Source organism: Penicillium vulpinum (genome assembly GCF_028829585.1).
Source record: "Penicillium vulpinum strain IBT 29486 chromosome Unknown utg000002l_segment0_segment0, whole genome shotgun sequence".
In the NCBI taxonomy this organism is placed as follows: domain Eukaryota; kingdom Fungi; phylum Ascomycota; class Eurotiomycetes; order Eurotiales; family Aspergillaceae; genus Penicillium; species Penicillium vulpinum.
Genome location: NW_026643242.1, coordinates 1,906,446 through 1,929,061, shown reverse-complemented (window position 1 = coordinate 1,929,061; position 22,616 = coordinate 1,906,446). Strand labels below are relative to the sequence as shown.

General features: G+C 47.5%; 12 protein-coding genes across 12 annotated transcripts; 5 read left to right on the top strand and 7 right to left on the bottom strand.

Moving 5' to 3' along the window:
- Positions 1 to 2: 2 nt before the first annotated feature.
- On the top strand, positions 3 to 567 carry N7479_003803 (FAM207/SLX9 family protein; the record flags this gene model as incomplete). Its single annotated transcript, XM_057251500.1, has 2 exons — positions 3 to 5; positions 67 to 567. 2 exons carry the CDS (start codon positions 3 to 5, stop codon positions 565 to 567), a joined length of 504 nt encoding a protein of 167 aa, XP_057110825.1.
- Positions 568 to 1,550: 983 nt separating this feature from the next.
- Positions 1,551 to 3,445, top strand: N7479_003802 (putative ATP-dependent Clp protease; the record flags this gene model as incomplete). The annotated part of the gene is made up of 2 exons (XM_057251499.1): positions 1,551 to 1,989; positions 2,052 to 3,445. The coding sequence occupies 2 exons, from the start codon at positions 1,551 to 1,553 to the stop codon at positions 3,443 to 3,445; spliced, it is 1,833 nt and encodes a 610-aa protein (XP_057110824.1).
- Positions 3,446 to 3,857: 412 nt separating this feature from the next.
- On the bottom strand, positions 3,858 to 6,009 carry N7479_003801 (uncharacterized protein; the record flags this gene model as incomplete). Its single annotated transcript, XM_057251498.1, has 4 exons — positions 3,858 to 4,419; positions 4,481 to 4,830; positions 4,885 to 5,697; positions 5,752 to 6,009. The coding sequence occupies 4 exons, from the start codon at positions 6,007 to 6,009 to the stop codon at positions 3,858 to 3,860; spliced, it is 1,983 nt and encodes a 660-aa protein (XP_057110823.1).
- Positions 6,010 to 6,193: 184 nt separating this feature from the next.
- Positions 6,194 to 8,298, bottom strand: N7479_003800 (chromo domain-containing protein; the record flags this gene model as incomplete). Its single annotated transcript, XM_057251497.1, has 2 exons — positions 6,194 to 6,611; positions 6,665 to 8,298. 2 exons carry the CDS (start codon positions 8,296 to 8,298, stop codon positions 6,194 to 6,196), a joined length of 2,052 nt encoding a protein of 683 aa, XP_057110822.1.
- A 555-nt stretch (positions 8,299 to 8,853) lies between these two features.
- N7479_003799 (Rab family GTPase) lies at positions 8,854 to 9,745 on the top strand (the record flags this gene model as incomplete). Its single annotated transcript, XM_057251496.1, has 5 exons — positions 8,854 to 8,874; positions 8,945 to 8,957; positions 9,052 to 9,441; positions 9,491 to 9,571; positions 9,621 to 9,745. 5 exons carry the CDS (start codon positions 8,854 to 8,856, stop codon positions 9,743 to 9,745), a joined length of 630 nt encoding a protein of 209 aa, XP_057110821.1.
- A 630-nt stretch (positions 9,746 to 10,375) lies between these two features.
- Positions 10,376 to 11,467, bottom strand: N7479_003798 (uncharacterized protein; the record flags this gene model as incomplete). The annotated part of the gene is made up of 1 exon (XM_057251495.1): positions 10,376 to 11,467. One exon carries the CDS (start codon positions 11,465 to 11,467, stop codon positions 10,376 to 10,378), a length of 1,092 nt encoding a protein of 363 aa, XP_057110820.1.
- A 683-nt stretch (positions 11,468 to 12,150) lies between these two features.
- Positions 12,151 to 13,306, bottom strand: N7479_003797 (ribosome biogenesis protein BRX1; the record flags this gene model as incomplete). Its single annotated transcript, XM_057251494.1, has 2 exons — positions 12,151 to 13,000; positions 13,071 to 13,306. 2 exons carry the CDS (start codon positions 13,304 to 13,306, stop codon positions 12,151 to 12,153), a joined length of 1,086 nt encoding a protein of 361 aa, XP_057110819.1.
- A 580-nt stretch (positions 13,307 to 13,886) lies between these two features.
- On the bottom strand, positions 13,887 to 15,125 carry N7479_003796 (uncharacterized protein; the record flags this gene model as incomplete). Its single annotated transcript, XM_057251493.1, has 6 exons — positions 13,887 to 14,061; positions 14,122 to 14,229; positions 14,280 to 14,341; positions 14,391 to 14,549; positions 14,609 to 15,011; positions 15,079 to 15,125. The coding sequence occupies 6 exons, from the start codon at positions 15,123 to 15,125 to the stop codon at positions 13,887 to 13,889; spliced, it is 954 nt and encodes a 317-aa protein (XP_057110818.1).
- Positions 15,126 to 16,055: 930 nt separating this feature from the next.
- N7479_003795 (uncharacterized protein) lies at positions 16,056 to 16,909 on the top strand (the record flags this gene model as incomplete). The annotated part of the gene is made up of 2 exons (XM_057251492.1): positions 16,056 to 16,142; positions 16,202 to 16,909. 2 exons carry the CDS (start codon positions 16,056 to 16,058, stop codon positions 16,907 to 16,909), a joined length of 795 nt encoding a protein of 264 aa, XP_057110817.1.
- Positions 16,910 to 17,623: 714 nt separating this feature from the next.
- On the top strand, positions 17,624 to 17,939 carry N7479_003794 (uncharacterized protein; the record flags this gene model as incomplete). The annotated part of the gene is made up of 2 exons (XM_057251491.1): positions 17,624 to 17,704; positions 17,778 to 17,939. The coding sequence occupies 2 exons, from the start codon at positions 17,624 to 17,626 to the stop codon at positions 17,937 to 17,939; spliced, it is 243 nt and encodes an 80-aa protein (XP_057110816.1).
- Positions 17,940 to 18,878: 939 nt separating this feature from the next.
- On the bottom strand, positions 18,879 to 19,325 carry N7479_003793 (uncharacterized protein; the record flags this gene model as incomplete). The annotated part of the gene is made up of 3 exons (XM_057251490.1): positions 18,879 to 19,035; positions 19,093 to 19,148; positions 19,248 to 19,325. The coding sequence occupies 3 exons, from the start codon at positions 19,323 to 19,325 to the stop codon at positions 18,879 to 18,881; spliced, it is 291 nt and encodes a 96-aa protein (XP_057110815.1).
- Positions 19,326 to 19,959: 634 nt separating this feature from the next.
- Positions 19,960 to 22,346, bottom strand: abp2 (putative ARS binding protein Abp2; the record flags this gene model as incomplete). Its single annotated transcript, XM_057251489.1, has 2 exons — positions 19,960 to 21,657; positions 21,711 to 22,346. The coding sequence occupies 2 exons, from the start codon at positions 22,344 to 22,346 to the stop codon at positions 19,960 to 19,962; spliced, it is 2,334 nt and encodes a 777-aa protein (XP_057110814.1).
- Positions 22,347 to 22,616: the final 270 nt, after the last annotated feature.

Genomic DNA, 22,616 nt, shown 5'->3' with positions numbered 1-22,616 from the left:
ACATGGTAAACTACATTCCTATCTTGTTCCACTTTCAGCCGGTTAATTATCGTTCTCTCTTCGCAGGCCCCCATTCGCAAATCAACAAAAACTGCCTCGGGCAGAGGCGCGATAGTCAAACCCAGTGTCTTTGGTGACGAATTTCGCACAAGCAAAAGGGATAAACGTCAGATCAAGCATGCTGCCCTTGTGTCTAAGATTGAGAAAAATTCTCAAAAGACTCCTAAGCGCCGACGAGCATCAAAAAAACTTGTCACCAACCTCGAATCTTTGGCCGATGCCTTGCCTGAGGCTGAAGAATCCAACGATGCCGCTAGTCAAGTGAACGTGATCAGGCAGAAGACTCTGAAACACAAGCCCGGCGCCCTGAAGCGTCGAGAAAAACTTGAAAGATTGGAGCGAGACCGCTTCAACAAGAACCTGACCGAGATGTCCAACATCACATCAGCCCCGGCTGCCAACAATGGGGAGAAGAGCACCGAGTCGAACCCGATAGCCACTCGGTGGTCAGCCCTCCGTAACTTCATCTCACAGACAATGGAGCAGCAGCCTGTGTTCAAGAAATAAAGGTGGCTAGAATGGAAATACAACAATCCTCAGTGACCGAGCCACCATCTTGGTTGCCGCTAGTCATGAATATTTGTCTAACAAGTGAAATCCGGCAAACCACGTGAAAAATTTGCTTATCAGGCCTCTTCCAAGGTCCTGAGGTTGAGCCGAGGAATACACTTAAGTGTATTACGCTCAACCAAACACAAACGAACCACTTGCTTCTATTGGATCCTAACGGTGAAATATACACGCTGTTCCAAGTAGGTCTTGCGGTTCAACCATTCCTATATTCCTGGCAATCCAACGCCCTCCGGGGCCACAGACGCCACCAAAGCAGCCCTTGACATTAGACACCAATAACCAATACCCATCATTTTCATCAAAGAGTTGCATCTATTTTATTATTTTGCACCCTTTTCGCCCGTATGAATCGGAATTTGTAACTCAAATATTATAGCTGTTTCAATACTTTAAGAAAGCTAAATTTCTAGCCTGCTTAGGTTCTCAAGCATAATTCTAGATCATCCCAGTCCTCACTTCACATAGGTTGGTTTGAAGTGCCAAGTTTATGGGCAGCGAAGAAGCGGATGCATACCGGAGGATTATACTAGGAGTTTCTATATATGTGCTGCTTCAATGTTGTTCAAGGGGCGTGTCGTATCCGTGTTTTAAGCTTCGAGCACCAAATATAACCCTCGATTTGCTCCGATTGCCTCATTGGCATACTACATAGTTGGTAGTATGTATGTAGTTGCACTATCTATATTATATTTCGAATTTATCCGTGAATAGCCGGTCCACCCGTGGACGGGTAGGCTGCCCAGGTGGAGGTCCATCGGCCCGATTACTCATCAGATAAGATGGCTTCGGGGATCCATTGGATCACCGTCATGCGGGGAAACTGCTCGCTCTCCAATCCTCCTCCATCCTTTACTTTGTGACTTTAAAGCCCTCTATCCGCCTCCCATAATATCCCTGTGATTTACTGGCGCCCAGCAATGCTGTGGCGGCATTTACAGCGTCGCGTCCCGGCCACCTTGGCTCGTCGTGACATTGTCCGGTGTCGGCTTCCTCAATCGTACAGCTGGTCATCACGCCAACTATCTAGCTCCTCCACCACATTTCCGACATCGTCTCAATTCAACCGGTCAGAATTCACAAGTCAGCCTTTTACTGGTAGCTATGAAACTGGAGTTCCTACTTCCGGGCCATTGGGAGCAACCCCGGCCTTTGGCGCCCCCCGCATCACACCGAAAGTGTTAAAGCAGTATCTCGATCAATATGTCGTCGGTCAGGATCGTGCAAAGAAAGTGCTTAGTGTCGCCGTGTATAATCATTACCAGCGCGTGCAAGAGTTAATGCGCCGGGAGGAAGAAGCAGCCGAAGCCCTCGCGAAGCGTCAGCGGAGGGAAGCACTCGAGACTCATCCCTTAGACGGTATGTCACCTATTATTTTTTGATGCATCAGTCACTTTCTGATTTATTCTTCGATCCAACAGATGATATTACAGGTGTGCACAAGACTGTCGGCATACCTCAGCCCCCTAAACCCCGTTCAAACACCCCCTTGGAGCAACCCGATTTCGCCGATTCCTCGCCGTTACAGCTTGAAAAGTCCAATATCTTGCTACTTGGTCCATCTGGTGTAGGAAAGACACTTATGGCAAAGACTCTTGCTCGGGTGCTTTCTGTGCCTTTCAGTATTTCCGACTGCACCGTGTTCACCCAAGCCGGTTACATTGGAGAGGACGCAGAAGTGTGTGTTCATCGACTTTTGGCAGCTGCAGACTACAACGTGGAGCGAGCAGAGCATGGAATTATTGTGCTTGATGAGGTTGACAAGATTGCAGCCGCGAAGGTTAGTCATGGCAAAGATGTCGGTGGCGAAGGAGTACAGCAGGCGCTTCTCAAGATCATTGAAGGTACAACCGTGCAAGTCCAGGCCAAGCCAGAGAAGAATCCCCGCGCAACTAGTGCCCCGAATAGCTATCCCTCCAACAGTCCCTTGGGGAACGGGTCATTTCAACCGAACAACCCCAACCCAGCCGCCAAGGGAGAAGTGTACAATGTGCGCACGGACAACATTTTGTTTGTGTTCTCTGGCGCTTTCGTTGGACTTCAGAAATCTATAATGGATCGAGTATCCCGTGGGTCTATAGGGTTTGGTCAACCAGTTCGGGCCCCATCCAATACTAGCAGTTTCCCTGGCTCGCCAAATATCTCTACCAACCAGCCACTTCCAATCCTCCCAGGGTCTGAGGAAGAAGCGCTATATAAGAAGCACCTCCCCTTCTTCTCCTCTATCTCGCCAGCTGGTTCTGGCGCCGAGCCAACATATTTCAACGCACTCGACCTCTTAACACCTTCAGACTTGCAAAGTTATGGCTTCATACCAGAGCTCATCGGCAGGATTCCCGTCACTGCTGCTCTCTCCGCACTGTCTCAGCCCTTACTTATGCGCATCCTAACTGAACCCCGCAACTCCCTTTTAGCCCAATACACGACCCTATTTTCGCTCTCGGGTATTGAGTTGCGCTTCACCACACCCGCACTCCACAAAATCGCCGGAAATGCCTTCACAATGGGTACCGGCGCACGCGCGCTGCGCACTGAGATGGAGACTATTCTCAGTGATGCCATGTTCGAAGCGCCCGGCTCGAGCGTGAAATTTGTCCTTGTGACTGAGGCTGTGGCTGAGCGCAAGGATCAGCCCATCTACCTTGCCCGTGGACAGGGCGGGCGCTTCCAGGCTATGATTTCCGCCGAGGAAAGTCAATGGGAAGCAAAGACTCGCGGGGAAAAGAAGAGCCAGAACCAAAAGACTAACACGCAAGATGATGCGGATGGCTCCAATGCGTCGAACTTCCAGTACCGGAATCAAGCGGCTGGTTAAGTGTAAATAAATGGTATGCTTTCATGTTAACCCTGGCAATTATTCATGTCTTTCTGGGTGTTCTTTGTATTCCAGTTACATTAGCGGCAATCGGCGTACGGTTTAGCAAAGCTATACTTTTGGAAATTCTGAACGTTCGTATGATAGATATTCCATTACTGATCCAGCGTTGGATCTCAATTTTGAATGCAATTGGACAAAATACATAACATACATGGCTATAGATTACCTACGTAGGTAGACTTTCACGGGGGTTTGATTCATTTCATGGCCTCATAATTTCTAGACATATTACATACAAAAACAAATCGACCGGGGTATCATAAAAGATTGTGCAAAAAGAGCAAGAGATATGCGAGAAGAATCATGCGTATGTGCAGCGTAACGTGCTGTGATCGGAACTTTGTAAGGATCACTTGTAGGGAGCAGGGTACTTATTCTTGTCGTTGCTGTTTGGGCTGCCGGGGAAGGTAGCTTGGATAGAGGCGTTGGAGTTGTGAGATGTCCAATTAGGAGTCTGGGGGGTGGTCGCGCTCATCGGGGTAACTACTTGGCCGGTAGAAGCCCGTGGCTTATGACTACTTGGCCCTAACAGGTAGGCCATAATCCCCCCCGTGTCCACTTTGAACCGTTTGAAGAAATGGTCGAAACCACCTCGCATGACAGTCATATGACCCCATTTGTCCCATCGTGCCCCAGCGGGAGCAATGAGAGATGTGACGGCGACGAAGTTCCGGAAATGTGGAATGTTAATTAATGACCACCCTGCAAAGAATTCGATCAGATGATCTGCATCACGTTCAACTTTGTCCTTGATTTTGAGGTTGTGGTGCTCTGTGCGAGTACCGTATTCATCAAGAAAGGGTGTTATGACACTGCTTTTCGAGTTGGGATGTAGACTGGCTTTATCGAACAAGGCTGTACGAGGGTCTGAGACGTTATTCTTTATGATCAACGTGTGGATGAGCAACAGGCTACATGTAGATAGGTTCGTTAGAAGCTTGACCCAAATAATGGTAAAGAGGTATGACGTACAGTCCATGATCCTGAGAGTGATTTTCATCATCGAGCCTGCATTCGATCCATTCAAGTATCCTGGGGGACAACATCAACGTCCAAGATTTGCGTTTGCGCCTGTTTGCATTCCGAAGCCATTGGAGCGTGACGGCCACCCCTTTTAGGTCTGTCAATACGTCCTCGGTGAGAAGTATAACACCGCCATATGGAAAGATGCGTAGATGGTGGGCATTCGGTGAGCAATAACAGGGATCAACTAATTCTAGTGGTCTGACAATGCGAACAATCCATAAATTGAACGAATTGCTAGGAAGAAAAGAATTGAGTGGAGGCTGCAACGTATCGTATGCGGCGAATGATTCGTGAAACTATTGTTGGTTAGTCATTTGGCAATTGGGAACGTGTAAATATCGATCACATACTATCGCCACTCCCTGTCTGCTGTTTTGAACAAATTTTGCCCAATCTCCGGGGCTGTCGCTTGTGAGAACAATCATTTCATGGAATTTCAGGTATCCATGCAGAAGCTGCAATTCATCTTGTATTTCTTGATTGCCCGAGGGAAAGTGCAAATAGAAAATACCTGCCTTTGAAAGCTTCCCACCTTCCTCGATTGTCGCAAGTTCTTCCACATTGATTTTGATGGTTTTCATGAACTCTTCAACCGCTTGGAGGCCTGCCTGATCTGCTTGAACCGCGAGGTTATCTTGGGGTAGGGGGTTAGCGTAAATTGAATCATCTCTGGGTTCATTTGCGACTGAAAGGTTTTGGGCCGGCGCTAACGCTGGCCTTTCCCGCGATTGCAAGGACCCAATTGTCATCATACTTTGATGGGAGTTCGACCGTCTTAGGGAACTGCTAGACTCTATGCCATCATCTGAACTAGGCGGATCGATGCGCAGTGGAAGTGCTATATCTCGCAAAGGGCCACGAGGGCGTCCACTAGGCTGGCTAGGTCCACTTGCCCCTAGAACTTCGATCGGTGCGAGCATAGTGCGAACAGCAATAAGTAGAGGAACGCCGGGTGGTACTTCATGATCAGAAGGTGGGAACTTAAACTCCTGTGATCCACGTGACCAGGCAACCCAAACAGTTCCTGGTCCATATGTTTGCCCCAGAGGATAGTGAATGGCGATGAGGTCATCCTTTCGCAGATCCTCTGCCAGATGGAACAGATTTTCGTTGGTCTCGCTGAAGCCCTCGACCCAGCCGGTACTCAGTACTTTATTTGTCGGCTATAGCCAATGTTAGCTTTCTATAAGAGACAAATATACGGATATGATACTGACACTGGATTCGCATAATCGTTCGTACTCTCTGACAGTGCACATGCTCTTAAACCAAACCTCAACTTGGTGTGTTTTCGGGTTCTTGGCCAAGAGCAGAGATTGGTGGAGATGAAAACGAATGTCGCATAATCTGAAAGCACCGAGAAATCTCTTGTCGTGTCCGATATACATGTGGACAAGAATCTCTCCTAGGGTTTTGCTGCGCCAGTATTTACCAATCCTCGTGCAACCGGGCGTCCAAACATCACGCACTGGCATTCTTGCAATTTGAGCCGCGATGGAAAGGCTAGGTTGATCAGATGCTCCAGCTCTGGGTTCGATAGGAGCAAATGGTTGAGCTTTGGCTAATGTGTTTTCATGCATCCCAATCGAGTCTGAAGATTTTGACACAAGCCGAGAATGGCTCGGAGATGGGCTACGACGCGCGTAACCAACCCCAATCTCATGGAAAGAAGACCTTGGCAGTCGACTGGGGGGCGGTGACCGATGGGGGAGCTCTGATAGTCGACGCGGGGGCGATAACCTTCGAGAGGGTGACGAACCTTGATAAGGTGATGACTGTCGGGGTGAAAATGACCGTCGACGTGGAGATGACCGTCGAGATGGTGATGATCGTCGAGAGGGTGATGGCCGTCGATAGGGTGGTGACCGTCGATAGGGTGGTGACCGTCGGGGTGAAAATGATCGTCGACGTGGAGATGACCGTCGAGATGGTGATGATCGTCGAGAGGGTGATGGCCGTCGATAGGGTGGTGACCGTCGGGGTGAAAATGATCGTCGACGTGGAGATGACCGTCGAGATGGTGATGATCGTCGAGAGGGTGATGGCCATCGAGAGGGTGATTGCCGACGAGAGAGCTCTGATGGTCGGTAAGTATCCCAACGTCGAACTGTTTCGCGGCTGTCCTGCGACACTCGTTTCTCAGTCGGCCTCTCGGGACTGACCATTGCGCGTGGGTTGGTTGGAATTACTGGCGAGAGAGCAGTAAAGTTAGAGCCCAGGAGTTCAGCAGGTTTCATTGAAGTAGCATCCGCACGAGTTCCCGAGAGCACGACTGGAGGGAAGGCCGAGCTAGTAGAGGCTGAAAAACCGACGACCCTGTCGATACTGGCATGTGATGGGGGGTGGGGACGAGGAGCTGGTGAGGGCGCAGTAGCGCTAGATGTTGACTGCTCAGCAAGATTTATCAAAGGAGCATCCCCTAGCGGCGAGGAAGTAGAGACAAGAGGATCCATAGAATCGGCAGGCTGGGCGAGTTTGGCCTGTGGGAGGGGCTTTGATGGGATAGCTAGTGAAGAAATGGAGATAGTGGAATTTACGGGGCCAACCGGTCTCTCTAGACTCAGCGATGCACTAGGGGCAGGCAACACAGCTGACGAGGAAACCAACGTAGTGGGGCCCATGTTCGAAGATCGAGACACTGGAGGAGCCATGACTGATGAGGGCGCGAGAACAACAGGTATATTTGGCTGGTTTGCAGCTTTATCGCTCACTTGGCCGGTATGTGGCTTTAGTAGACCGGGTAAGCTGACTGAATTATCAGAAGCAGGTTGGACTTCAGAGGCTTTGGGACTTGATAGAGATGAGCCCACGGCTAATATGGCGGAGCCTATGTTCATCCTTGGTGCGAACTCAGAAGGCTTCATCAGCTCCATCTGTGACAAATCCGGTGCTCTTTCGCCCCATTTCTTATCGCGGTATGGGCGCTTGGCCCCCGGCCCTGTACCAAAAGAAGACAATACTGACTTTGCTGCTTGTGGGGGAGTTTTCTGGCGCGCCGGGGTCTTATGCTTAGTAGTAATATTCTTTGCGAGGCGAGCAAGCCGCGATTTAAGAGGCTGATTTGAGGTTGTTTGCGTTTGTGCAATCGAAGTCGTTGGTCCTGGCTTGTTTCGAGTTGCTTGCGCACTGCGCATAGCTGATCTCAGTGGTGCTGTTTGTTGTTGCGATTGGCGAGACGCCACCGGTTTTGATGGCGGTGGAGTTTCAGCTGGGACAAATAATGCCGAAGCGGTGGAATCGACGGATAGACGACTGGCACTGTGGGATGCAATACCTGATTCGGGCTCATGGGTATCTGCGATTTCGGGATTGGCCAGTCGAGATGACCCAGCCTGAGGGAGGCTTTTCTGCCGTGCCCTTTGTTCTCGTTTGCGCCTTCGGTCTTCTTTTCGCTTTTTTGTCTTCTTCTCCACCAAAGCCTTGTGCTTCTCCCATGATTTGAGATCGAAGCACTCCACCTTGCCCTGGGCGATTTGCTGCTTCTTCTCTTCCCAGCCATTTAAGGTCTCTTCCGAAGTAAACATTTCCTTTGGCTCCCAACTGCACCTGTCCATACTGTACCCAGCCCATTCAACCAAATACTGAGTGATAAAGATACCTTCATCATCCTCAGAATCCGGTTCTATGTAGAACCTCCGTTCCGCATGAATGTCAGTCACGAGATACTCAGCTTCCTCTTCACTTTCTGCGGTAGATGCCAGAGAGTCGGCATCACCAACTCCAATTCGATCAGAGGCATTGCTCATTTCAGAATCGGATGCCATTGTAGTAGCCTGGTAAGTTAACTCAACTAATGCTTCATTGTGCAGCATCCAATGCCATATGCCGAAGATTCAAACAAGATACCGCTCGAATTGGATATTTATTGCGGGGCGTCGGGGATATCAAGATAGAGTGCCTGCCTACCGTATTTCATATTCATTGAACGGAAACCAAAGCATGTGCATAATAGCAAAAGCAAAAGCGAGGCGAGCAAGAACAAGAACAAGAAAGTTGATGGTTACTGCCCATCGATAAAGATACCGCCTGCGCGCCAAACGCCAACGCACGTGACTCGCACGCTAAGCCACAATTGGGTGGGCATGATTAAGGGGAGACACTCGGCCCAGGCATCACTGACTATCCCCTGTTGATACTCTATTACTTCCCGTGCGTGCGCTCCCCTGGTTTCCTTTCTGCCTACTGCGAGCTCAGTACTGACATATCTCGCTTTTACCCTTTGAAGTTTCCAAGTAAACACCTCAGTCTTCACTTATCCGCCACGTTTACCCGTACTTTGATACCATCTTTTGAGCTTTACTAGCTCGATCACATTCAAAATGGCCAACGACGAATATGACGTGAGTTGATTTAGGACGAAAAACCCCTCCATGGCTCGGAATTATATACTGATGATGATATCCCTCACAGTTTCTCTTCAAAGGTAACGTCGCCACCTTATGCTGATGCCCGCCCTTCCCTTGTGCCCCTCTCAAAAGACCCCGAGACTGACAGAAGAGATGTTGTGGAGTGAATAGTGGTGCTTATTGGAGACTCTGGTGTTGGTAAATCTAACCTCTTGAGTCGTTTCACCCGTAACGAATTCAACCTGGACTCGAAGTCAACGATCGGTGTGGAGTTCGCGACCCGGTCCATTCAAGTCGACTCGAAGACAATCAAGGCACAGATTTGGGATACCGCTGGCCAGGAGCGTTACCGTGCGATTACTTCTGCCTACTACCGTGGCGCTGTCGGTGCCCTACTCGTTTACGATATCAGCAAGCACCAGACCTACGAGAATGTCAACCGCTGGTTGAAGGAGCTACGGGATCACGCCGATTCAAACATCGTCATCATGCTTGTTGGCAACAAGAGCGATTTGCGCCACCTGCGTGCGGTCCCCACAGAGGAGGCTAAGCAGTTTGCCAGTGCGTTTCCCAATAATCAATTTATTTGTGTGGCGCTGACATTCAGTAGGCGAGAACAACCTTTCATTCATCGAGACCTCCGCTCTTGATGCCAGCAACGTTGAACTGGCGTTCCAGAACATCCTTACAGGTTTGTTGTCGATCCCTTGAAATTTGGTATAGAATGCTAATTTCGATAGAAATCTACCGCATTGTTTCCAGCAAGGCTCTCGACTCCGGAGAGGGTGGCCAGCAGGTCCTCGACCGCCGTCCCGTTATCGACCCCAGCAAGCAAGATAGCGAGCAGAAGCAGGGCTGCTGCTAGATTATCCTTCGTGAGAACGATGCACCCACTGCCATGACTCTTCTTTTGCGATATGACATTTGAGATGGTCTTGTTCTGTGTTGGAGTCTGAAATTCGACGGCTACAAAGATGTTACACAGGCGGGATCTGTTAGAGAAACCACATGGGAAGATAGGGGTCTACCGGGATTGATGTTACTGGCTGTCGAATTCCCCTTCTTCTATCTTTTTTTTCTTCTTCGTTTTTCCGTGGTCCTCAACGAAATTGATCCCCTTTTTTTTTTCTTCTGTTCCAACTGGTGTGCTTGATATGTTTCCACGATGATGAACACAGCTTGGTTGGGCGTCTAACATTGCGGTTGCATGGCTTTTGTATGAAAATTCTCAAAATCGTATATTCATTTCACCCCTTTTAGTACTCCGTACATATGTATGTAGCATTGTACAATTGTAGATGTCAAGGGGACCGTGTCGATATTAAATGCCTCAAGGGATCCACGTGCTCCACAGGGCAATTTATTTCTCCCCGCCAGGCTTTTATAGTGCCGTATTCATAATCAGCGCTTATGTCCACGGAACCATGTGAAATTGCAGAGAGAAATTCAACTCTATAGGTATTTCGATAAATTCAGAAGATTAAGAAGCAGGAATCTAGTTTAATACAATGCCCATGTCACGAAGAGCCACTGCAGATCGAATTTCCCCTACCTCGAGACCACGTTCATTCATCACATATTCCAACGTATCACCAAACGTTTCGCCGTTGTTGCGGAACCATTCCCCTAGAGACCATACATACTCCTCTACCTGTTCCTTCAGAAGAGCATGGTCGCGCAACCATAATATCTGACCAGGATCAAGCTTCAGCATGTCCTGTATGATATAGTAATGTGGGATCTCATCACCCCAGCCTTCATACCCTGGGTCATGCGAGAGGTCATTGCGAAACCGAGACCGAAATTTGGCTGGCGACTCGGCATAATTACTTGGGTGAGCCGTGTGAAAGTAGTGCTGAATCGAGTAATCAGGGCCTTTATAAAGCAAGGGATGATCGTGAGAAGATAGAGAAGTAGTTGAAAGCGAAGGATAATTGAGGTGAATATTGAACGAGAGTTGCTGGCTGTTGTCTGGATAACGCTTGCGGAATTTGCGTTGAATAGTTCCATTACTAGGACATATGTGATTCTGGACAATATCACCCATGACGATGCGCAGATCCTCAATTTCAGCCAGCTCTTGGGTGGACCAGTTGTGCAATAACTGAGCGCGCTCCAGCACCACATGGCGAAGACTACGAGAATCGCGATCATAAACACGAGAATGGAATGCACTGTGATACAGCCATAGCCGGTATACCGCACGGCGCAGCCGAAATCGCTCCTCATCAATGAGCGAGCGACGATTCTCAAAGTCTACCTTCCACTTCTTGGATGGGTAAATCGTCTCCCATCTCCGAGCCACCTGGCCGAGCTGGATGACTTGTTTCAGAAGGGAATCAGACATGGGCGCATAGCGGATAAGATGAGCAGGCTGGCTCTCATTTTGCGTCATCACTTGAATGACATCGTGGAGGGGACCAAATTCGGTCTCTGCAGCACTAACTAGGATATCCAGTTTGCTTGTTGAGTTGAGGACGTGGTACAGTCGACGGCAGATGACTGATAAATTTAAGACATCAGAGACTGAATCGCATGAACGAAATATATGGAGCAGAAGCTCCGTTGCAAGATAATCAATTGGCATGGTAGAGATGTCTAAATTGTTGCTGTAGATAATAAGACCATTAGAATGACTCATAAAGTGTCAATAAGCAATAATTTACCTGATGAGAGGTCGGTATCTTTATCAGATAAGTTGAAAGAAAAAAGACGGTCAAATTTCGAGGATTTAAGTATGAAGCAAGTTGGACAGTGTTGTCACGAGTTGAAGCAATCAACACTTGTCGCGCGCAGAGTGGGCCTATTAGATATGGACCCCGCCGTTGGGGCTAACAGAAGGAAGAGAGAGCGTGGAATGAAGAGTAAACATATTGGAAGAGCAGCCTGCTTGTAGCCATGTAGGGCTAGCTAGCAACAATGATGCCATGATAGATGCTATCCGGGGGCAAAGACGGACGTGGGTTGGGGCGATGGCGTCGAGGGCTTTTATATGGTGCTTAGATAATGTTGCCCCTTGCGTCCATGAAGTCCAACCAACATGCCTTCCAGTTATTTTGAGGACAAAGCCCTCGAGATCGCAATGAAACAGGCAAAAGCAAGGACCAAATAGAAATAATCAACTTTTGAAATTAACCAGGATGAGACTTTGCCCCGACGCCTAAAGAGACCATATGAAAGCGTCGCATCAAATATACACATGTAGTCGAAACATCATCCCGAGGGATATCAAGTCTAGAAATAGCACGACGAAACAAAAACGCAAACCCCCTATGCAAACAGCTTCCTTGTGTCCAATGCATCCACCTTCCGCACAGAGTTCTCAGACAGTCCAAGATCGGAGCGCTTGGCCACCCGATCAGTCTGGCCGTCTCGGCGCTGGGAGTAACGGCCAGCCTTACCCTGTCGGATGTCGCTACGGACTTGGTTGGGGCTGACATACTCCTTGTTCTCGTAGATGACGGGTCCACCAAAGCTGCCTTCGAGGATGACAATGGGGGTCAAAACGAAGCGGGGGCCAATCTCGACCAGAGAAACCTCGGGCAGGGAGGCGTCCTTGCCCTTAGGTACCGGCTTGATAGTCTCCTCGCCATCCTTCTTCTTGCCAGGCTCAGACTCGCGAATCTCATAGACGCGAATCCAGATCTTGCCGTCCACTCCAAAGATACCGATGATGCGGTCGACGAATGGCTTCATGCCTCTGACACCACGCTTGGGCACACAGAAAACTCCGCGCAACATCTCCCGAACGAGCGCACGGTATTCGCTACCAGGAGCGCCCATATCCGGACCTTGCTCATCGAAGGAGCGATCGAACACGACCAAGCCACGACCGCCCTTCAGACAATTCCCTGCGAATCCAGCGCCGAGCTCGCCCATTGTGTGCAAGTTGTTGAGGTGGAACTTAATAGTAGGACCATTAGGGGGGCGTGAAAGCCAGAGATAAAGATCCTGGCCGTTCTTCTTGGCCTCGAGGAAGAAGATAACGTTGCACGAATGCAGGTCGGCAAGAGAGTTCAGGAGGAGGTTGTATCCGGCGGCCTTCTTCTTTGTGTCGAGCTTAGTCTCTTTGTAGGTATGGGGGAGGAGGCCGCAGATATCGGACATCAAGTGTCGGTGGCTGGAGAAGAACAAATTGTCACAGATCAGTAAACCCGTTCAGCATACCTCTCAAGGTGCAATATTCATACCGGTAGGAAGCACCTCTAGAGGTCAAGATAAGTACTCGGGTCTTAGGCATGAATCCAGAAGCAAGCTGCTTCTTCACAACCTCAGCCGCCTCGCCATCATCGGACTCTTCTTCTTCGCTATCAGTAGTGTCGTCTTCCGCGTCGAGGAGCTCCTCCATCTCGATGTCTTCGTCGGACATATCCTCAGTGGGCTGTCTAGCAGCCTTCTTTGAGACGCTCTTGTAAACTGATGCCATGGTGACTGTTGATTGTGTCAAAAAATGGAATTGAAATTAATCGTGCAAAAGAAGGCCGAGATCAAAAAGTTGATGGCAGAATATTTTTTGTTTCCCACCGCCCTGAACCTTGCTATATCACGTGTCAGGTGGGCTGGCTACCAATTTGTTTTGCTGTCATTTACCGCCCTATTTTCCTGTCAAACATTCAAATGTGATTCCATAGATGTCACTGTTTTACGCCTTGCTTGATGATTTTGAAAAATATGATCTACCTAGTTATACATTCCGTATCACATAACAGATTATGATTTATCTGCCCAATGTTACTCTAAAAAGTACATATGTACTCCGTAGACTAAACTTCAATGGAAAAAGTCTCGTATTTTATCAAAATATATATTTTTTTCATTCCACTTATGTCATTTATATTGTTCGAATTAATCTGAGAACAGAGCATTAAACTATTTTAAATTATGGCCATTTTGATTTCAGAAGGCCAAATCTCGAAGCACAAGTACCATAAATACCAACCTGGTATATTTTCACCGTGACTTGGACCATTTGGAGATTTGATGGAATTTGGTCGAGTAAGGGCGGGTCAATATGATGGAAAGCTCAACGCTCTTTGCAGGTTTGCAAAGCCCTCCTGAGTGACCTTCAAGCCAGCAATGAGATTTGCGAATTCTAATCTCTTTTGGAAATCCCAATCCTGACCCCGATAGACAAGACCGTATAGCAGGCCAGCATTAAATGTATCTCCAGCTCCGATAGTGCTATAGACTATCAGTATGGCCTAATTCATGCTGAAGTACATCGAAAAAATCAAAGCTTACTCTATGACTCCTAGTTCTTCAGTATGTGCCGGAACATGAGCAAAGTTGCCAGTCTTTGGTTCAAGTCCTGCAGCCCCGTCATGACCCCAAGTACAGCACAGCAAGGATCTGGAAGGATATATTAGGTATTTCTCTGGGGACTGGACAGTAAAACCTACGCTCGGCTTGTCTTCAATGACTGATCCCGCAAGCAATCCTCAGCGCACATATATCCGTTGTTCTGCTCAGCCATTAGATGTGCTTGGAAAAAGTCAAGAATAAATACTCACCTGGGCCCATCCCTTCGAGTAGATAACAACGTCTGCTGCGTCTGCAAGCTCCTGTAAGCCTGGCCGACCTGGCTTTTCCACCTCCACACTGATTTCAGCCCCTGGAAAATGCTTCCGGATGTAGTAAATACATTCTAATGTTACATCTGGCGCACGGCCCTGAGTTCAAGTTAGCATGATTCATAAACAGTTGAGCACCTAGCCAACATTTAACGTACCTCAAAATGAAACCAGGGTCGACTAGTTGCGGCACGTAGGGGCTCAACAGCGGTTGCGAACTCACTTTGAGTCATTTCGGGCAGCTCGTTGTAATTGACGATCGTCCTACTACCGGTAGCCTGGCTCGAAATGATGTAACTAGAAGCTGGCTCACTGAATATCTCTCGATAAATGCAACTATCTAGCCGCACACTATCCCCTAAGCTTGATTTGATTTGCTGAGATGCCACTGATGTTTTAGAGGGAAGAACGGTAATCAGATTCAAGGATGACTCGGCACTCGACGGCCCATGTTCTAACAATTGCCCCAGAATTTCGAGAGTGTTAGGGCAATTCCCACCGCGCCGGCGACTGATCCTGGATGCACGAAGTTTCTCATCCTCGCCTGGGTAATGGGGGGCTCTGACCAAAGCATGTGAATACTAGACTTCTCCAAACGCAACTTCGAAATACGGCAGAAAAAACTCACGTTAAAATTGTGTCAAGATAGCACGCCCCTATAGCTATTAAAGTCATGACGATGACGTTGGCTAGAGTCTATCGCTTTCCGGAAGAAGAAGGAGTTAGAATTCCGATTGATCATCTATTTTAATCAGTGTGAGTGCATTTCCAACATTGAAGGTTAGGTCCATGGGGGTCCACGGGGTCCACGTCCACGGACGGGTGTGGGGATGAGTTAGTCAGCACGTCGTTTTGGGAAACCCCCACCCGGTGTCTCTGAACTTATCTTGCAACATACAATGTATGTTTCTCTTGGCATAAAATCATTTTGTAGTTTTGTAGTACCGCACAATGTCCACAATGAGCCATTCGATCTCTTCAATCGTCTGCAGCTATAGTGTAAAAGAACTAGTCTCATGCATTCAGTCTCTAGAATAGACTTCTAGTTATGTATCCTCTTATTACTGCTGAGAAGATTGTGTTACTATAGTCCCTCGATATGAGTCAAACTAGGGTAGTGTCTACCACGTGATCGTACATAGAGAGCACGTGCCTCCTGCGTACTTTATTACAACGACCTACCCAAGCATCCATCTATGTATTTGGCTTCATATGCTTTCTAAGAAGCTATAACGAAAGAAGGAATTTCTTTCTATCTCTTGATCAGAGTGTAATTACCAAATTCATTGACCTATCTCGTGTAAAGCATAGGTATAAAGAAGAAGACGGGATCCTGCAGGATCAAATTGGAGTTGAATAATGCAAACTAAACTACATTGATAGACCCTTACCAGAAGGCATGGAATTCGCACACATCTTATTGTCTCTTACATTTGAAAAGTACAAAGCAAGCATTGATGTGGCTAGCAAACATTTTGAATATCCCAATGATTTTTCTTTTGATTTTATACCAGTTATATAGCTGATCTAAACGGTTCATGAATCCTTCTAGTGTCCTCACAACTTCATTTTTACCATCTAGTTTCTGAGGCCATTTATTCAGCTATGAGTCCGCGGAACAAAGTCTTAGAGACTGATACTCCTACTGCAAAATTCCTCTACACAATCATCAAGCAATTGGACCTGAAGTCGGTCAGTTTATTGCCCAACTAGTGACTGAAGGTTGATCTAATCTTACTTAAACATGCTAGGTTGATTGGAATCGGGTCGCCTCTGATGTCGAAGTCTCTAATGGTCACGCCGCTCGTATGCGCTATTCCCGCTTCCGACAACAGATGGAAGGCAACACAGGGGCAAACAAGCCAAAGCGGAAGACTAAGAAGGGAAAGACTATAGAGCCTCCGACCGAAATGCAAGGCATATCCCCAATGGCTCCACCGCTCATGATGCCTACCATCGAATCGATTGATTCTTCACTTCCAGGAAATCCCTTTGTAAAGTGCGAGCCGGGCACTCAAGGCAATGCAAACATACAAAGCCTTATGCAACATTCTCCGCAGTTGATGCTGGAGGCTAGTACCGAAGGACAGTATTACTTTCCACAGGATTTTGCTTCGATGCAGTTCCAGCTGGCATCAAGTATACCATCCCGGATATCATCACCCAGTCCGGCAACATCATCATCCTTCATGAATCCGTACCAGTTCCAGACTGCGCCAACCGGGTACCCTTATTCATCGCCCAGCATCCAATCCGGCTTCGACTTGCGGGAGTTTGAGCAACTGAACCCTTTCGCCAATTATGCCCCAACTATCACTTGGGAACCACGCCCCCCTTCTCGCCAGGAAGGCCCGGGCGTAAAGATCGAAGAAGAAAAACAGAGCGAGGAGAAGATATCGAGTGCAGAGAACCAGGAAGATCGGCCTGTTGTTGTCAAAGTTGAAAATATTGAAGATTGATAAGGCTTTGTTGGAGAGTAGAAGCACTCGTTCATATGTTCATTAGCTAGTACCTTGATATCACCATCAAATATGCTGATTTTGTCTCGGTGTTCTCTCTCACTTGTCAATGCCAAGGACGGTATGTTCAACCATCCTTAGAAGTATGGGAGGGATCCGATAATTATGCTTCATTTGGTGGCGGCGGCGTGAATTCATGGATCAATTTATGATAACGTCTTGAGTGAGGAAATAGAATATTTTCAAGAATATTAGCAATTGAAATTCTCTGCGCATAGCTAGCCGTAGACACTGACATGATAATCCTTCAATTCATGGGATATGTATAAAATGATTCGGTATTTGGCTGACTCCTGTCATCACGCTGTGAGTCTCGCTTTTGTTCTTTGCACAAAACTCTTGGAGGGCAAACTTGGACCTTTTTTGTCAAAGATATAAAGCAAGCTCCTATCGCCATGACAGCCCGCGAAGACGTTTGCAGAAGGAATACACTTTATAGATGCAGTAAGGCTGAGCCTGTATCTTTTTCACTGGGACCATTAGAATAATAGACTTGATTACGTCGAGGTAGACAAACGCAACAAACGTCTCTTGGAGCCTCTTGTTCCTTCTTTCTTTTCTTGTCTCTCTAGGCTACCCAAGATTTGCTCGATCTTTACAACCATCTACTCTTTAGAAGGAGCTTGAATACTTCCTTCTAACATCACTGATGCAATGCCTTCTTACAAGGATAACCCACCGGACCAGGAGTATCTAAATTCGATCAAGAAGCATACCGACAAGGGAACCAACAAGGTAAGATACATCGACAAGTTCGGTGAGACTTTGGCTTGAACCTAGGGTCGGCATACTAAAACTCGAGTCCCAGGTCAATCTTGCGCTCGTGGCCAAGGACTTCGACTATGCTAGTGGAAAGTCGTTTCAGAAGAAGTATGCAAAGCTGAAGAAAGTACACAAACTGACTAATGGCCACATCTATGGCGATGACAAGGCAAGCCAAGCCGACCTCTATCTATTTAAACAAGATTGAAACTAATTCACTGATCAGCTAGTAATATCTTCCACTGACGCGGCCCCCACTCAAGTGGCTCAGACTCCCCCGAAGGAAACCACTACATCCACCGAGAGCTTTATGGAGAAGTTAAACAGGCTTATTGAGGAGAATGAAAAAGAACAACAACAACAACAACAACGTCATGGCACTGTGGAGATCGGAGGAGGATAAGAAGAACCATCAAGCTTCATCTGTCAAATTCTCGGTGAAAAACATGTACAGTATGTGAGAAGTCTGCGGCTGACCTAGAGGATAGCAATCAAACAAAGTTTAATCAACCTGTTACAGTATAACTAGTTGCGTATAGCTATAAAGGTGCTTCATCTAACTGAAGAAAGTACTCTGTAAGTTGTTCCCACAGATTTATCCCAAGGATAGTCGACTTTGGGCATTATTTAAGTACATGCTTTGGTTTCTGTGAGCCCTCGTCGCAGCTCCACCTATCCGTCCTCGCTGCGTTAATCTTGACCAACAAGTGTCGAAGTCCGATCCTCATTGTGCGCATCTAAATTAGAATTGCACACTGCTTTACTTTTGCAGCGCTTTGTATAGAAATGATCCCGAGGATATATGCCCTGCTTCTAATCTAATATGTGCTCTACTTCAACGCTAGATATTTTTTGTGCGTGGACGCATCACCAAGAGCGTTGGAAGCGCAACGTGGAATTAGCTAGTCGAAATATCACTAAGCTCTGATGTGAATAATCGAAATTTCTAATGTATTGGATTGCTAACTATGTAGATAGCACTCAACTCAGGAAACACTAGAGACTGAGAACTAAAGGGGACTCAAAGAAGATGCTTGTCTCCACTCCCTAAGAAAAGGTAGGTCTGGGCTCGATGTGTAAACAAACAAGACATCAAGGCCGCAGATAGGGACGAGGACAGTAAATCAAGCTCCACAGTGTATCTTTCCTAGGCGATAGTATCATTTGGGTCTTCGACAATGACGATGGGGCCAATCTCCTCGGCGGTGACGGACTGCCAGGAAGGGTCTCCGGGGATTTCAGGATACTTGTCAGAGCGGTCAAATTCTTTGGCATTCTTCACAATGCTGAAATAGTACTTCCTGCTGCTGGTTGTCAATAATTGCAAAAAAAGAAACCCATGCCATGGACGGAGAGCTTACGCCGCGTCGGGGCTCATATTCATGCCAATATCGAGCGAGACATTGTCCCAATTGATCTGTAATAACCAGTAATATTAGCAGGTAATATTGTAATGCAAGGGTCGTGAATCTGGGAGCGCTGTGCGACACCAAGTTTAAAATTGGCTGTTACGTACCTTTCCCTTCTGAGAATTTTCTACACAGGTCAGAAGGAAGGCGATGGCCTGCTCCTCGGGCGTATTGACAGAACTCATTCTGGTACAGTGTCGAAGTTTGAGTCGGACTTTGTTCGATGTAGTGAAGCACGTGGCAGTCGAAGTTGGATAGTTCGGATGTGAGAGGAGCGATGGAGGCAAGGACCTTCAGTTATCTTTAGATAGTCCTTCAACGCGTTTCGCTTGATATGCTCTCAACCAGCAGATATTGATTCCTGCTTGAGAACATCACTCATTTTGCCTACGCCTTTAGCTAATAAGGAAAATATTAACTAGCAGTGATGAAAGTACCTTGATTGATCTGCCCTTCATATAATTTGCAAGAAAACTTTGATATGTTTATATTTTCTAGAAGAATAGTCAACATAAAGAAGTTAAAAACGTTCATACCAAAGGAGTCAAAGTTCTTATGTACATATAGATCTTAATGCGACATGCCCACATTATCCATGGGCTATCAGTGCAAAATAATCCCAAACCAGCCTCAACATAGGGGTAGATATTGATGAATTTCATTCATAATGGTGCAAGCAAACAGTAGGATTGAAGTTAACAAAGGGGTATCCTATCGAATAAACAAGAAAAATACCCGCAAGCTGCATATCACAGATGGGTAGAAACAGGATGCTCAGATCTTGATATGAATCTAAGAGAAATATTCGGTTGACAAGCGTTATAGTATGTCTGCCATGACAGATTCCACGATCTTTCGCTTGTATTGCGATAAAGCCTGGTCCTTCTTCTGCATCTGAGCACGGAGTCTTGTGTAACGCTGCTTCCATGTTGCCTCGGAAACAGGCTGGCTGGGATCGTCATCATCAAAATCCAGATCCACCGTCTTATTGTTGTCAATATTTTCATGACTCGGACCTATAGTCGAGCTTGCGTGGTCAGACATAATAGTCCCCCCCACACTGGGATTGACATTTGCAAGTGTGATTTGGATCGAGAACTGGCTTGAAGTTTTGTATTCGTGGGAGATTGTATAATGAGCCCCATTGAACGATTCTTTAGAGGCAGGAGCACTCCTATTTCCATCACTGCTTGGGACGGCACGTTCAACCTTGACAACCAGTGGCCCTGGGGTAGCGCCTGTGAATCCAAAATGATGACCAACGCCAAGATGGAAGGCCAGCAGTAGTGAAGGAGTGCCAAGTCGGAATTGTGAATATAGTGAAGACAAATTGATCACCACCGCTGAGGCCAGCGCACCCGCCTCGTTGGGAGCGAGAGTCCCCGTCCGCCCTATCAACTTAGCACGAAGAAGGTCTGCAGAAAGTGCATGAACCATGTCATCCATGGAGGGATTCTGGGTAGTGATCGTATTGCTTTGCCCACTGGCGGGAGGTGCTTGAGTAGTGATACCATTCTTTGGGGTATCTGTGACGGGATAGTTTCTGGAACTATTGGGCCCTTCAGAGCCGGGAATGACAGCACCATTCACACCGTTAACTAATAGTCTCGGTGGGGTGGCAAGTCGAACTGGCGCCCCTGAATGTTGAGGAACCTGCAACTGAAGTTTGTTGGGCCTCCCCTGAGAGATAGATGTTGGAGGTGTATTTTGAGATGGCGTCGGAGGTTGATTGTGAGATGGGGTCTGAAATATTTGGGGTGTATTTCTGTTAAGGGAAGGAGCTTGAGTATTAGGATTGGGTGCCTGTGATGATTCCCGACTAGGATTGACCTGGAAGGTAGAAAAGGAACCCGATGATGACCCTTTATTTGGTGGCCTCCCGCGGCCTTTCCCGGCTGACAAGCCGTTGCTGTTCGGCCAAGCAGATGAAACTGCAGGGCCATGTCGCCTCCTAGAACGGCTCTTTTCGCCAGTTGATGGAGTGACTGCCGACCGTGGCTCTGCAGACATGAGGACCTCTGATGGTAGATGACTGCGGGGAATGATAGCAGACTGTGGATAATTAGCAGGAGAGGCATCCCGTTCAGCGAGTCTCCAGCGTAAATCTTGATTTTGCTGATCTGGCCCTGAACCATTTGGAAATGAGGAGGTAGCCGATATCCAGGGGTCATTTTGTTCCATATCATCAGGAAATGCACTGAATGGAATCGCACTCTGTGGGAATGTCACCGAGTGGGACTGGAAACTACCCTGCTGTAGGGCGCCCACAGATGTATCCAACTGGGGCCGCTTGATCGTTTTGTCTTCTTCACTGTACCTGTCCTCGACCCTTTTCCTTCCCCGCTTTGGCTTCCATTGTGGAACAAGTGCCCTGAGTGCGAGATCTTCTTCCAATAATACCCCATCACGGGATTCACTGACGAAAGGGCCAGATGGCGGTAGCTGTGTATAGTAAGAATGAGGCAGTCCCATACAATATTCAAAGAAAGCATCAATATGCATAGCACGCATCCAACGCTGGGCGAGATTAGTACGATAGATATGGACTAGAAGTTTAGGAACAGACATACTTTGAGCCGAACAGTGTACTGCTGCACCTTCTGAGTGCTTTGCTTCTTTTCAATGCAGGGTGGTTCGACACCCAGTTCAATTGCTAGTTGAATCCATGTCTTCAACTCTTCATTCTGTAGCCGTCTTCGAATGAGCCCGAATAGGGTAAAGATGTTGAAGCTTTTCCCATCACTCCGTGGTAGACACCGGAAGGTCTTTCGCAGATCTGATGTGTCAACCGAGGATGGAACATTAGGATTGCAGTACAAGATAAATGAAACATATGCATCATCAATCGTCTCGTCAGTGATATCCCGTGATGGAAGAACTCGGGAATCTGCGTGATCAGCAGGATCTTTCATCGGCTGATGGCGATGAGGGTCAAAGACTGGCGGAGACATGGACGTCCCGGAGCGATTGGCCGATGATGGGGGTATAGCAGAACGCATGCCCCTTGGGGAAGACTGTAAGCTCCTGGGAGTTTCTCTTCGTTGCAAGGGAGGCGATTTGTTGATATCTATTTGGCTGCGAGCACTTCCTAAGGAGGAAGCACTCTGTAGCGTCGATTCCAAGGCTGGAGGATATCGCGCATATTGTTGAATGACCATTTGCGGTCCGCCGAGCTCACCTCGGTTGGGGCGATCGGTGGAGTCCATCATAACAGGAAATGATGTTTCCATCCGAAACTTGGGGATTCGAAGAGACAGGCCTCTATATTTAATTGTAAATAGAGCTAGGAAAGCGATGCAGGCAAACAATCATGCGGATCCTGGGTCGCATAGGCAAGTCGTCATTATCGTCAGATCAGGAACCGCGGCATATATGTAGGCTATCTTCAACACAAGATGTTCGGTGTATGGATACAAAGAAAAAGAGAAGGAAATTAGATTCTGAACAGCAATGCGCCGATGGTGTAGGGTTCCAGG